This window comes from Pleurodeles waltl, chromosome 3_1 (assembly GCF_031143425.1).
Source record: "Pleurodeles waltl isolate 20211129_DDA chromosome 3_1, aPleWal1.hap1.20221129, whole genome shotgun sequence".
Lineage (NCBI taxonomy): Eukaryota > Metazoa > Chordata > Amphibia > Caudata > Salamandridae > Pleurodeles > Pleurodeles waltl.
Genome location: NC_090440.1, coordinates 1722633769 through 1722649462, shown reverse-complemented (window position 1 = coordinate 1722649462; position 15694 = coordinate 1722633769). Strand labels below are relative to the sequence as shown.

At 44.0% G+C, this 15694-nt stretch overlaps 1 protein-coding gene across 1 annotated transcript in view; it reads right to left on the bottom strand.

Annotated features, from left to right (window-relative positions):
* The window catches only part of BARD1 (BRCA1 associated RING domain 1), a 454311-nt gene that overhangs the window by 412473 nt on the left and 26144 nt on the right, over window positions 1-15694 (bottom strand). The window contains exon 2 of the mRNA XM_069225636.1: window positions 2457-2513. Coding sequence (XP_069081737.1) covers window positions 2457-2513 — 57 coding nt within the window. The remainder of the gene's footprint in view (window positions 1-2456; window positions 2514-15694) is intronic.

The window sequence follows — 15694 nt, the reverse complement described above, 5'->3', positions numbered from 1 at the left end:
AGATCCCCAAGGTGGGGAGCTGGAGGTCCAGAACTTCAGTTGCCCTATGCATAGCTATGGCTTAGGAAGCACTCTCCTCAGTGGCAAGGCCAGGGGGTGAATGGAGCCTGGAATCTGGGGAGGTGCCAAGGCCATTAGCCTCCTGCTGGTCATCATAAGAATGATGAATCTCATCACCTGCATCGTAATTGTAACTGAATCAGTACTGAATAGCAAATACAGGGTGTGCCATTGTCATTGTGGAGGCAAACCGAAGTGAAAGAAATGAAGCCTCATTGGCAGTCAGACGAAAGTTTGATCAATATTGAACGGGCGCCAATTTGACATCAAAGAGAACAATTGAAGCCTCAACTTCCGTAGTGGGCATCGATGCACCAGGAACCGGCGTGGACCGCTGGAGATGGAGTCAAAAGTCGAGCCAGAAGCAGCTCTCGGATGGACTAGGACAGTCCAGCTGGCACCAAGGTCCCACAAGTGCGCCATAGGGAGTCGGCAAGGATCCAAAGAGTCAGAGCATGGTGTTGCGGAATTCTTTGTTCTGCTTAGGCATGGCAGGTGGACTTGGAAACCTGGGCTGTGCAGGAACAAGTTGAAGGATTTGCTCAGAAGCTAAATGACTTTAGGAGCAAGATTAAGGTGTTTGGTGCAGCCCACACGCCCTCTCAGGACAGTGTAGGTGGTGGGAAGGGGGGGGGGGAATCTTGGTTACATTTCTTGTTTTTTTTTGTTTTGTTTTTACATCCGAAGATTTAGATCAAGAGGAAGACTGACCCCTAGAACGACTCAGTCGATTCTGGATCTTGAACAGAACCTGGACTGAACATTCCCCTGGGACTGGTCTCGATGCAGAGACTTCCGATGCTTGGCAATGTAGAGTTTCACCTCACGGTCTTGTATGGCCTTCGGACATGCAGTCACTGCAGGCCTTAGAGTCATAGCCCGAACTCAGGCACCACCGGCACAGTTGGTGAGGATAGGTCACACATTTGTTTGCAAAAGCCCTTACAGAGCTTAAAACCTATAGTTGTGGGAGGTGACGTGTCTCTTGCACACTGTAAACAATGTCTTAATGGAGGTAAGGGTCTGAAAGAAACAAGAGGTTACTCCGGATCCAACCCTGGTGGCAGGAAAAGAAAAGGACAGATGTTAACACGCATAAGTGGTGCTTACAAAGGCTCCATACGTCATTTCTGGAGGTAAATGGCATCAGTGTGAAGCCACATGGCGCCACCTACTGGCAAGCAGAGGTACTGCTGAAAGGTTTCCAAACCTAGCCTGACACCTGGGAACTATTCAAAAGAAGGGTGAGAACTGTGCAGCTAGAAGGCTTTATCAGAATAGTTGGTATTATAGTCTACTTAGAGTGCACAGTGCTGTCTGCCAATTCTAGCTACGTCAGCCAAAAGGTCCTGTGGATAAAAGTATGTGATCAAGCATTTTACATTAGGTACATTCCTGTTCACGCTTGCTAAACTACATACATGCAACCTCCCTTTCATGCAATCTGTACCAAATCACAACTAAAACTCATTAGGAATAATGAAGGGCATGCTAAACCTGCCTAATAAAATCTACTAAGAAGTAACAACTACAATGTTCTACTTCCATGTTATGATGCATTAGGTGACCGAGATGCATAAACTACTGTGATAAAGCTCTCTTGGTTTTTGTGTAAAACACAGCCCACCTGATCTGTAACATTCACCTAACATAAGCAAATTGCTTCTCTTTACGGCCAGTACATCTCCTCTATTCATACTCTCGTCAAAGATGGAAAGCTCAATTGTTTTGAAAGTCATCCATTTGCTGCCAAAAGCACATAAAAGTCATAGCCAATTCACACTATGTGAATGCCAAATAACAATACCAAAAACAAACTACTGTAGATTATGGAACTGTAAATCTTTTCAACAGCTTACTCAACCCAAAGCGGTTCACCTCACACTGTTCACAAATGATTGTCTATTTCAACTCCTGCTGCTAACAAAAAACCAAGCCAGTTGCCCTCCAGCACCTCAAAGAATCAAGGAGGGCTCACCAACCAACGGTGACTAAATCCAGGGATGGTTTGTATTTCACTGATCAAACCCCCTGAGCTTGTTCACTACTCAGTGTTCAAGAAACAAAGTTGAGTGTGCTTCCTAACTCTCACAGAACCTGAACCTGTGCAAAGCCCATTACATCGAATCTGAGAATGCTTTCCTTGCTCTAATCGCTGAAGCTGAATCTCTTCTCCCATACTCCGAATCAGTAAGTCTTGTTCTCAAAACTTCCTAAATCAAAATCCAGCTACTTCCTGACTCAGACTTTTACACTGTAGCCTCTGGGACAACGATTCTGTCAATAAAACATGAGAGCTAGTACCTGGTCACAAAGAAAACTTCACCTTTAGACTATCCATGGTCCCTTCAACTAATTTTACAAAGAAATGGATCATACTATGGAGCAGTACTTACCTGCAGAAAACATGCTCACATCCACCCAGGCACACAGGCTCCTCCAGCATGCCATCACTGTTGTGAAAAGAAAAGGCACACATTAGGGAGAATGTTGTGCAAAGCCTTCATTCATGCACACAAATGAAGAAACGATGTCTCTTTATTAAACTAAACAAACTGCCAGCATCTTTTTGTCAAGACAGGTGGAGGCATCATCACAGATAAACCAATCCCAAATAATGATGAGAAAAGCATGAACGCTTACTACCATCTGTTTGCCCCTTACTCTTCTAAAGCTAGACTACACAGGGTCCCATTAAGCGAGCAGCACCGATAGGCCGATATTCACTCTGTGGAGGGATCTGAGGATTGAAGTCGAACCAGGAAGGGTGGTTAGTTGGAGACAATCTCATATGTCTTCTTGGTTTACAGGTATGGTCTGAGTTCAAGGAGGTTAGGGATACTCAGTTTGGTAGAGGAGACCATTTTTTTAAAGGCTTTGTAACAACAGTGCTCCTGTGCTGAGGGCAGAGCTCGTAGTAGAACTTGTATGTTTCTTCATCATGTGTTAGCAGAGTTAAGCAAATATGTCAGAGAGGACTATCTGTTGTGAAAACCATTGATGTTACCCTCAAAGTCTTCCCACCCAAACAATCGGGAAAGTCAGCAATTCCTTCATTAATGAAATTTCTTAGTGTTGGCCAATCTAACTCCCCGCCCATAGGGGCGCTGAAAGACCAGGTTTGAGTGAAGAAATACACACTTGGTGAGCCCAGAGTACCTGTGATATGACTCTAATCTGTCTACGATAGACTAAAGAGACGTACACACAGGTAAGCAGCTGCGACATAATGAGGGTACTGTAGGTGATCGCACAGGGTATTTAGGAGTTTTAACAAGTTGGCCTATTGTTTTGAGTAATTTTCACATTTAAAATTCCTTATCAGTTGTGGTGTAGATTCAAGCGTGTGGGTAGTGAAGATCACCATCGTCGCTCCTAAGCCAGACGGATTCTGGCTCTCCGTAAGTAGATAATATTAATAGAATATTCTGGTTACCACAGAAACGTTTTCATACTGCCAAATCAATACCATATTCATCATGTCAACAAGGACAAGGGCCTAACAGGCATTTTTCTGCTTGCAGTCAAAAAGAGTCAATCAAACAACAAATTAAGGATGCCAAAGATAGCTCCAGAGGTGTGGCAGCGTGCAGGTTTACCACAGGACCTAAACCAACCAGGGTTGTGGTTTCATTACAGACAATCTCATGAACAGATTGTGGGCTTTTAATCTGAGGGGATAGTCTCAGTTTTGCATAGTAATCTCCTAGGTATTAACAGGTAATTTTCATTGTGGCCAATTTTAAAGTTTGGGCTAATGAGGGGGGTAACGTGTCTGTACTTCCAGAAGCCATTAGAACTATTCCGACTGAAGCCAGGGATTGGCCACAGCAAAACGATTTATACACAGGTGCTGTGCCTGCAACCGGCGCCCGAAACGACGTGTGGATGCGACGAGTGCTTTGCAGCAGTATACATATATATATTGTATTTATTGTTCTAGATATAGAGATCAACTCTCTCCCGAAGGAGTATCTCGGCGCTTGCATTACAGGCAAGGGTAGGTGCGTTCAATAAAAAAAAAATGGTTCTAACAACTTTTTTAAGTTCCAGTAATTGAGGTAGGTATGAATATGAACAGGCAGTTTGTTCCAATTATAGGGGAACAAGGATGAAAAGGACCTGCCACCGAATCTGGCCGTGTGGGTGCGAGGGGTGTGCAGAAGAGCTTTATCAGAAGACCTTAGCTGCCTAGGAGGCTGGCAGTGTCCGAGTCTTGAGCGAAGAAGGACAGGTAGGGATCTGTAAAATGCCTTTGTGTCAGGCAGCTCAGCTTGAAGCCTATATGTTTTCTGATAGGCAGCCGATGCATTTTTTTCAATATGGGGGTAGAAGGGAGTCGTGCAGGAGGGATGCAGATTAACCGTGCAGCTGTATTCTGCACATCTTGTAGTTCGGTCAGCAAGGTGTCCTTTGCGGCTACCAGTAAAGCGTTCCCGTATCCCTGTGACTGGCTATCAGAGCCTGTACAACGGTTTTCCTAGCGGTGGAAGGAAGACAAGGAAAAGTTTTCTTTAGGAGCCTCATTGTGGCAGAACACATGCTGCATGTGGAGTGGACCTGGTCTCTCATGGACAGTGTGTGCTCGCTCTTTACTCTTAGATTTTTCACTACTTGTTTAGGGGAGAGGGCTGGGCCAAGATCGGGTGGGCGTCAGTCTGGAGACCATCGCTCTTGGGCTTTGTCGAATAGCAAAGCTCAGTTTTTGCACTGTTGTGTTGGAGGCGATTATTAGCCATCCAGTTGGCTATTTCTGTCCTACAGTGCTAAACTAGGGTTTCACTTTGTCAGGATTCGGACCGAAGGAAATGAGGGGTTGTGTGTCAACTGCATATGACATGAGCTCCACAGTGCATGCTCTCACAGTCTGTGTCAGATGTGCTACTTAAACATTAAATAAGGCTGGGCTCAGGCACTAGCCCTGAGAGACCCGTTTGTTGACGTCCATCTTTGTTGATTTAAAAGGAATATGACAAACGTTTTGTGTGCAATTGTCAAGGAAGTCCCTATGCCAATGTAGCGCACTGGCGTAGATACCTGCTTCATGTAGTCTAAGGATTAGAAAAGATTGGGAGATCCTGTCAAAAGCTGCAGATTGATCCAGTTATCTAGCATGACTGGAGTTCCTGCCTCGAAAGAGAGGCGGATTTTATCTGCGTCTGCCAACAGAGCAATCTCCATGCTATGTAGTGCTCTAAAACCCGATATTGACGAGTCTAAAATCTTGTGTGGTTCTAGAAAGGACATTAGCCTTGCTAATAAAGTTTTCGAGGGCTTTTGCAAGCAAGGGTAACAACGAGATCGGTCTGTAATTCGATAAGACTTTGGGATTTAGAGAGGGCTTTTTAAGAAGCGGAGATACTTGTGCGCACTTCCAGTCAGTTGCTACGTTTGCAGAACCTAGAGAAAGATTAAACAACATCATTATGGAAGGTGCCAGATGATAGACTAAACTGGTCACAATCCTGGGTGGGCACGGATCGCTGGAAGAGCCTGATTTTACAAGGGCTAGCATCTTCAACAAGTGCTTTGTGGAGCAGAGATTGCAGTCACCCACGCTAGCAATAGCAACATGATGCGGTTGATTCTGGTCAAATTCCATTCTCTGGATGCACTGTGCTAGGTAGAAAGCTCTTGTACATGATGTTAATTTTCTCTTCTAAGAAATTCGTTAGGGAGTTGCAGAGTTTTTCGGAGGCCAGGATGGCGATTGCGCATGCGTGTGATTTCAGAAAATTATTTAGCGCTTTGTAGAAATGCTTTGTAGAGTTCCCCGCTTGAGCTACAGTTGAGGTTATATGCGCTCTCTGTGACTCTTTAATCTTATGATAATTCCTTAGCATAGCCCAATATGCTGTTATCTAATATGTGAGACAACAAATTAATCAGCTAGCTTAATCATCCAGATCACATATCTGCCACTTGCTGCTACAAATCCTACAACTATGACTAGCACAACAAGTGCTCAAAATGATTGGTCAATGCATTTCTGATGTAATCCATAGATGCGGTAACTGATTAGTATAAGGACACTTGACATATCTTAGAAGATACAGCTCCCTTTAGGGCACTGTTAGACAAACAAAAATCAAGATCATCCCAAAGGTGGTCCACAGAGGACCAGGAGTCAAAGTCTAAAATGTGCACAACTGAATGAGGAAAAAAAAAAAAAAAAAAAATCAGTGACCCACCCAGTCAACAATGAAAATCCCCTCTTATGGTGACAGACCTGTACCCATGCCCGGAGTGACCCAGCTGCCATGATGCCTAGATCCCTGACGCTGATTTTTGTTGTCATGGGCCAACACGGATCATGAGTGTGCGCCATGAAATAGGCCTGTCTCAAAGACTGCCGTCTTGTTAGACCAGCAGAGGTGCCCACAGTGCTACCCTAATAATGTTGAAAGGCCACTGCCTTTTCCAGGAATTGCGTAACAGGAGTATATTGGTAGCAGCATACTGTGTAGTGATCAGTAGAAATGAACAGGCCTTTTTACTTGTGTCACTAGAGTGAAGCTTACAGCAACCCCCCATGCCAGAGGGGAGGCAGCTGTGAAGATTCCTCCAATGTTGATCGGGCTGTAGCCCATGAGTGTAGTTAAGGTGGTGACCCCGTATGGCAGAGAGAGCCCTCGTGAAGATTACTGCCATGCCAATCAGGCAGTTGCCTGTGTGTGACGCGAAGTTGGCGACATCATATGCCAGAGGGGGCCGCCGTGAACACTACTGATATGCCCACTTGACCATCATCAGTGTAAAGAGGGAGGTCAGTTGTTAGAAATGGGGTCTTTGGTTTGCAGTCAGGTTACCCCCTGTTCAAGCAAGGACCCTCACTCTAGTCAGGGTAAAAGGAGAATCATCCTTGGTTAACCCCGCTTACCCCATTGGCAGCTTGGCATGAGCGGGCAGGCTTAAGTTCAGAAGCAATGTGTAAAGTACTTGTACCAACACACACAGTAACTCAGTAAAAACACTACAAAATTACCCAATACAGGTTTAATAAAATAGATAATATTTATTTAAACAAAATAACACGAAAACGAAAAAAATCCAACACACACAAGTCAAGATATGAATTTTCAAAGATTAATAGTCTTAATCCTCAGAAAACAGTGAAAATGCTGTAGTTACAGAAAGCACCTGAGTAGTGTCAAAATAAAGCTGCATGGATGAGTGTGCGCTGAAAAAGGCCAGCGATGCATCGATTTCTCACCCACAAGCAAGAACGTGCGTCGTTCCTACTCAGGTCGGGTCGGCGTGCGTCGGTTCTTCTCTCCCGCAAGACAGCGATGCATCGATCCAGACGGGCACGTCAGGTCACGGCAGGCATTGCGATGATTGTCCGCGCCCAGCGATGTTGCATTGAAATCCGGTCGCACAGTCTCAGGAAACCGCACTGCGTGGGGGGCTTGCGTCATTAACAGCAGCCGCTGTGGGTGCTGCACGTCGTTTCTCCAGCCACGTTGCGTCGATCTTCCAGCCGCAATGCAGGTGGAGCGATTTCAGCCGCAAGGCCGGCGAAGCATTGTTTATCCACCGCGAGGCGGGTGGTGTGTCGAAAGTTTCTCCGCACGGCGGTCTTTGCGTGGATTTCTGTCCTTTTCCACCAGCTTCGCCTTACCAGGGCCCAGAGACAGATTAGGGCACCACTTGGCAGGGCAGGACTCAGTAGAAAGTCCAGGTGCTGGAAGAGAGAAGTCTTTCATGTCCCCGAGACTTCAACAACAGGAGGCAAGCTCAGTTCAAGCCCTTGGAGATTCTTCACAAGTTGGAAGTCACACAAAAGTGAGTCTTTGTCCTCTCTCAGGCAGAAGCAGCTACTGCAGGCCAACTCAGCAAAGCACAGTCACAGGCAAAGGGGCAGTACGCCTCCTCCTGCTTGTCCAGCTCTTCTCCTTGGCAGAGGTTCCTCTTGGTTCCAGAAGGAATCTGATTTTCAGAGATTTTGGGTGCTCTTCTTATACCCCTTTCTGCCTTTGAAGTAGGCCTACTTCAAAGAGAAGTCTCTGTTGTTTTAAGATCCTGCCTTGCCCAGGCCAGGCCCAAGACAGACACCAGGGGGTTGGAGACTGCATTGTGTGAGGGCAGGCACAGCCCTTTCAGGTGTAAGTGATCACTCCTCCCCTCAACACAGATGGTCCATAAGGATATGCAGGCTAAACCCCAGCTCCCTTTGTGTCACTATCTAGAGGAGAGGTGCAAACCGACCAACTGTCAAACTGACCCAGACAGGGAATCCACAAACAAGCAGAGTCACAGAATGCTTTAAGCAAGAAACTGCCTACTTTCTGAAAATGGCATTTTCAAACACACAATCTAAAAACCAACTTCACTAAAAGATGTATTTTTAAATTGTGAGTTTAGAGACCCCAAACTTCATTCCTATCTGCTCCCAAAGGTAATCTGCGCTTCAATCATATTTAAAGGCAACCCCTGTGTTAACCTATGAGAGAGATAGGCCTTGCAACAGTGAAAACAGAATTTGGCAGTATTTCACTGTCAGTACAAGTAAAACACATAGGTACATGTCCCACCTTTAACATACACTGCACCCTGCCCATGGGGCTAGGGAAGGCCTACCTTAGGGGTGCCTTACATGTACGAAAAGGGAAGGTTTAGGCCTGGCAAGTGGGTACACTTGCCAAGTCGAATTGGCAGTTTAAAACTGCACTCAAAGATACTGCAGTGGTTGGTCTGAGCCATGTTTACAGGGCGACTAATGTGGGTGGCACAACCAATGCTACAGGCCTACTAGTAGCATTTGATTTACAGGCCCTGGGCACTTCAAGTGCACTTTACTAGAGATTTACTAGTAAATCAAATATGGCAATCATGGATAAGCCAATATACACATATAATTTATACAGGGAACACTTATACTTTAGCACTGGTCAGCAGTGGTAAAGTGTCCAGAGCAAACAAAACAGCAAAAACAGAGTCCAGCACACAGAAACAACCTGGGAAGTAGAGGCAAAAAGTTAGGGAAGACCATGTCAATGATACCAGGTCTAACATCGGTAATTCCATATGCTAGGTGAGGTCACCCAAAAGGGCCAGGACTGTTGCCTGATTCAAGTCGAGGGGAGAGGCAGCCATGGTGACAGGTGTACAAAATTTACCCGCCGCATGTCCATTAAAGCTACGCAGGTCACAAACATTTGCCATTCTAAAAACTGAGTTGTGGGTCAAAAAAGTTTGGGAAGCATGTCATCTGGAAGTTTTAGAAAAGACTAGTTAGTAAGGCTCAAAGTGAAAAAAGAAAACCTTTGCAAGGCAAAATTTCAATTCAAAATGAAGGAATCATTATACTAAGGAAAAAAGATAGTTGATTTAAATCAGCACCAATATAACTCCTGGATCAGGCGGAAAAGGCTAAGTACAAGGTCAAGTGACAATCTGACATAGTGACAACTCACTATGAAAACAAGAAAAAGTGTATAAAATATCTAAGCACAAAGTCAGCAAGAGATGCGATAAGAAGTTTACCTCTAGAGAACAGGCAAAAAGCTCTGGCATGCATCCCAGAAAAAGCACTTTGTATAGGTTCAGAGACGTATAAAAAAACTGCCCTCAGCATGGTGTGAAGCAGCAAGTTGCATTACATAAGCCAATCTTCAGTGCAGAAATTATGTTACATAAAACAGGCTACACAGGAGGCAACCGAAAAATTAATAAGTAGTAAACCTTAACACCACATAAAAGGGGAAATGACACTGCGCACAGTTAAACAATAAACCTTTTTAACTGAATGGACAAACAGCTGTAGATGTAGGAAGCCCAAGCCTCGATTATTGCAATATCATGAGAACATCTCTGGCATGGCTTCCTTCAAAGCGCAAGTTAGATACAGTAGGAGAAGCTGCATCACAAAATTAATTCTATTTCGACTCTTTTTCTGTTAATGTAAAAGAACTCCAGGAGGACTTTAAACGTGACGGTAAAACAGCATTTCTTTTCAGAATTGCAAAAGTGCATGTCTGTGCAGGCAGTCCGAGGGCAAGTTGTGTCAACTCAAGGCTTGTGTTATGCTAACTTAAGCACACATGAATAAGAATTATTTTAATTAATAAATAGGCTCTAACAAAGGTTATTTATTTCCTCAGGGACACAGCTGATACCTGTAAGTGTCTGGCAGGCAACTGACAAGCACAGTTCTTAAATGATTGTACATGCATTAGGATTTGGTTTTGATCAACATTAATCTTTGGAAGGGCTAATGCCTAATGATGGGATTTGTATTGGGGTATTGGCTAAGATCTGTCCCTCTATGGAATAGAAAAATATAGTGCCATGTCTTACGATGTATAACGGGCTCTAGGACTGATTACTGCAATACTTTGTTAAAAGGGGCATCCAAAATAAGTGAATGGTTGTTTACAAAACACTCCAAACCATAACCCTGGGCCAGTGGCCTGTTTAATTTTAACTGACCGTTTTTGCACATTGAGTCATCTTGATTGCCTCCTAGCAGATGCACAAATCACATTCATGGAAGTAGAGCAATTTTTTAAATCCATAAATCATGATTAACCACAACACTGGCAAGGGAAAAATACTCTATATGTCCTTAAAAAGGTTATAAAATGTGTGCGTGTAGATTTGGCAAGTGCATATAGATTAGGCTTGTGCCCCCAGCCCCTCATCCAAAAGGAACTGTTGAGTGAAAACAATATCCAGGTGGTAGTATCACGGTTTTGGTATGCACTACTACTATCACTGAGCAAACTTTAGATATGAGTCTTTTCGAGAACAGAGTAAAATCCCACCTCAAGTGTGTTATTTTCACAAAATACAATGCTGCTCTACTTGTCAGAGTCTGATTATGTGAACAATAATCCCAAAGCCATAACTAGGCCTGGCTTCAAAAGTTATGAGGGAGATCTCTTTCGTTCAGCAGCTGTAGGACTTCAATAGAATGCACTGATCTAAGGAAAACTTCAATATGTATTTTAGGAGAAAAAAAACAAGCACTAGCAAAGGCAATAGGTCTCGCCTATGCAAGAGCTATTAGCTCTGCCAATGTGTTTTAGCCATGTTATGCACCAGCATTAATACTGTTCAGCATGGCTAAAAGTTAGAGGCATAAAGAAGAGTGGTGTAGAGTATTGCAGAGTGGTGTAGAATAGAGTTGAGTGAAGTGGAATGTCGTGGGGTAGTGCAGAGTGGAGTCGAATAGAGTGTGGTTGGGTGTTATGAAGGGAGTGGAGTGCTGTAGAGTGGAAGGGCACTGAGTGGAGTACAGTATCAGAGTGGAGTGGAGTGGCACAGAGTGGAGTAAAGTAATGTGGAGTGGCACGGAGGAAGAGTGGAAATGAGTGTAGTGTAGTAGAGTGGAGTGGTGTAGTGTAGTAGAGTGGAATGTCGTAAGGTGGAGTAGAGTGGCACAGAGTTGAGTGTCAGAGTGGAGGGAGCCATACACTGGAAGGGGCAGAGTTTAGCGGTGTAAAGTGTGAGCGTACAGTATAGTGGAGTGTCGTAGAATGAAGTTTTATAGAGTGGAGTACAGTGGCGTATAGAGCAGTTAATAGAGTGTTGCAGAGTACAGAATAGTGGCGCACAGTGCAGTGGTGCAGAGACTGGCACAGAGTGCATTGGTAAAGTGGCATAAAATGCAGTGGCTAGAGTAGTGCTGAGAAGAGCGACGTAGAGTGGAGAGGCATAGACAGCAGTGGTGTAGTGTGGAGTGGTGTAGAGCAGAGTGGTGTAGAGTAGAGTAGATTGTTTCAGAGCAGTGACGTGGTGTGAAGCGGTGCAGGGTAGAGTGCAGTTGTGTAGGGTAGAGCAGCATAGAGTGCAGTGGCAAAGAGTAGAGTGCGCAGAGTGCAGTGATGCAGAGTGGATTAGAATGGTGTAGAGTGGATTGGTGTATAGTGCACTGGTGTAGAGTGTAGTGGAGAAGAGTGCATCAGTGCAGACTGCAGTGATATAGAGTGCACTGTTGCAGGGTAGACTGTCAGAGTGCAGTGATGTACACAGGCATCAAGAGTATTTGTGAAGAGTACAGTGTTGTAGAGTGGAGTACAGAGGTGTACAATAGAGTGTACAGATTAGAATAGAGTCATGTAGAATGTAATGGTGTAGCATAGAGTGGCCTAGAATGCAGTAACCTAGAGTTAAGTGTTGCAGAGTTAAGTGTAGTGGCGTTGAGTATATTGGCATAGAGTGCATTGGTTTTGGGTAAAGTAGTGTAAAGTGCATTGACAAAGTGGAGCGGCGCAGAATAGAGTTGAGTGGAGTGGTGCAGTGTGGAGTGGAGTGTCTTAGAATGCAGTGGTGTAGAGTAGCATGTGAGATTGGTGCACAGTAGAACACAGTGAAATAGAGTGCAATGGTGTAGATCAGGGTGGAGTAGAGTGCTGCAGAGTATAGTGGTGTAGAGCAGGTTGGCATAGGTTGCAGTGACATATAGTGCATTCGTTTTGAGTAAAGTGATGTAGAGTGCCCTGGAGTAGAGAACAGTGGGGTTGCAGGGTGGTGAAGAGTAGAGTGGCACAAGGTGGAGTAGGCTGGCATAGAGTGCAGTGGTGTAGGGTGGCATAGAGTAGAGCCGCACAGAGTGAAGTGTCATAGGATGCAGTGGTGCACAGTACATTATAGTGGCTTAGAATTTATTACCCTACAGTACATTGGTGTAGAATACAGTAGCATAGAGTCAAATGGCCTAGAGTGTAGTGGCATACAGTCTGTTGGCATAGATTAGTGTAGAGTGGCAATGACTAGTGTAGAATGAAGTGCAGTGGCCGAGAGTGCAGTGTTGCAAAGTAGAGTGTTTTAGAGTGGAGTGGTGTTGTGTAGAGTGAAGTGGCACAGAGTAGAGTGACAGAGTGCAACAGTGTGCCATAGAGTGAAGTGATGTAGAGTGCAGTTGTGTAGAGTACAGTGGCATAGAATGCAGTGCGTTAGAGTAGAGTGTTTAAGAGCACAGTATAGGGGTGGTGAGTGCAGTGTAGATTGGTGTAGTGTGCGTTGGAGTAAAATGTATTGATTTTGACTAAAGTGTCGTAGAGTGATGTGGCGTAGAGCACCATGGTTAGAGTAGATTAGTGTAGAGTGCAGTGGTGCAGATTAGACTGGGGTAGAGTACAGGTTCATAGAATGAAGTGGTGCATTGTAGATTGCAGTGTGGGCTGAATGGTGTGGCACAGAGTGGAGTGGCATAAAATCAATTGTTTCACAGTATAGTGAAGTCGAGTGGAGAGGTGCAGAGTGGAGTGGTGCAGAATAGAGTGCAGGGGTATGTACTAGCAGAATTTAGTGGCGTTGAGTGGCACAGAGTAGAGTGGTGCTCAGTAGAGTAGAATGCCATAGATTGCAGTGATGTAGAGTGCAATGGTGTAGAGTGGCGTAGTGTACAGTAACGTAGAGTGTATTGTTTTTTAGTAAAGTGGTGTAGTGTACACTGGCGCAGAGTGCAGTGGTTGAAGTAGAGTGGTATAGAGTGCAGTGGTGTAGATGAGAGTGGGGTAGAGTGGGACACTGTAGATTGTAGTGGCATAGAGTGGAGTGGAGTAGAGTGCAGTGGCATAATGTAGATTGTTTCAAAGTAGTATTAAGTGGCATAGAGTGGAGTGCTGCAGTACCCAGTGGAGTGGTGCAGAGTGGGGTGGAGTAGTACTGAGTAGAGTGGAGTGCCGTAAAGTCGAGCATGCATGGTGTGATAGAACACTGCAATTACAAAAAATACATTTTCAAATGAAATTACTATTACATTTGCACAGACATACAGTTTATCTGATAAAAGAATAGAGCACAAACGATAATGTGGTAAAATGCTATCACTACTGTATTGATTTGATTTGATTGTATTAAAACGTTTGTTTCCTCCACACTTCAGAATTACCAAAAATGTGCTTAATTTTTACTTCCCTCATTCAGACATATTCTAAAATATCTGCATAGTTCATTTACAGACATTTCAATTTTGTTGTGTGCCTGAAAAAAATAACACCATATAGCCTTCTCCAGCACATCCCAAGTACCCAGCATGATTGTCATATAAATCCTTACTTTGAAGTCAGAGAACAAAAAGTAAATGGAGCTCTCCCCCCTGAAGACAAGTCCGACATGTGACCTCTGTCTCTGAATGCACAGAAAATGTGCCAGATAAGAACAAGATTTAAAGACATATTTGCAGAAAGGAGCACCATGGAAGAACAGAAGGGACCCTGCAAACAGGTTATGCGCCTCAGAAGGAATGGTAAGCAATGGGCAGAATGCATTGCCAGGGAAGCTTTCCGAATGTCATCAAGACGTCTTCAGCAAACTAGACAGAAGCTGTCAAGTAGGCTTTGATCTAAAAAAGCATCAAGGTACAACATCCTAAACCAATGTTAAAAATGCAATGTCCTGTGTCCCCACGCAAGAGTCTAGAGTGTATAGACAGTGTAATAAAGACTCTTTAGGTTCACTTTTTCATACTGGGGGGATAGATCTTGACACTGCCACCTCAAGATATGAGGAAAAGAATCTAAGACAAAACATAAGAAAAACACCTAAAAAGTGTTATCATTTGCAAATCAACAGCTGCTGGCCAAGAAAGGAAGAATTGTGATCACCTCTGCTGTGTTGACCACAGAAGACCTCTGGCAACATTTTTAAAAATAGTCACTTTGGAAATGCAGCTCATTTGCCCAACGACAGAGCAGTGCAAAGTGGCAGACTGAGACAATATGGATTATAAATTATGCTGGAGAGCAAGGAAAGAGTTTCCACAAAGTTAAGTAACATTGCTTCTAAGTAGCACAGAGCAGGTTTCAGTCAGAAATCTTAGATTTACCCAGAGTAGCTATGACTCACACAATAGGATTTTTCCAGAGAAAAACAAGATACAGTATTTAAACTAACCAAAAACAACGTGAAAGCCTAGAAATCAAAATTAAAGTTCAAAATAACTTAAGTAGACAGAAGAGCAATATATTACAATAAATACCAGACTGGAAATCCATAATGGGGGTTCAGGAGACTAGCCAAAGTAAATGTCAAAAAGCCCAAAGATACTTTATGGTATGAGAATGACCAAATCCTAATTTACTTTTCAGACTAACTGCTGACTAACTGGATTAGGTAAACCTAGTAGTCAAATCCAGCAAACAGTTTTACCTTCAGACTTAGTCTTTCAGAAAGATGTCAACATTCTCGAATGGGGGCAAGAAAGGACCACGCTACTACTTTTAGTTTTGGCACCAAAAAACTCTGAATATACCAACTTGGAATGTCACTTCACTGCTTGGCTCACATGGGCACTTTTTTCATCTGGCATTGTATATGATATTTATTTTCTAGAGCTCACAATTCTTCAGCGGGGCAAGGCAGGACACAGTGGCAGAGGAGGGTTCAGAGAGCTCATGTATGTCAAACTGGATTTCCCAACAAAGCCTTGGGTTTTGCTGCAAAAATCTCAGCGCAGCACAAACCTGAAAACTGTAGCAACAAATGTCCTCTTTTTGCTGTAGTAACCTTGATGCCCTTGCCTGCTCTTCGTTACAAACGAACAGGACATTAGGACTGGGTGCTGTAGTCAGACAAAGGTCCAAATATTGGATACCTTCTCAGCCAGGTAACACCAAAGCTATGCAACAAAACCCTGCAAGCAGAACAATCAAGGATATTTTGCCCTTTGAGATCCAGATTTTTC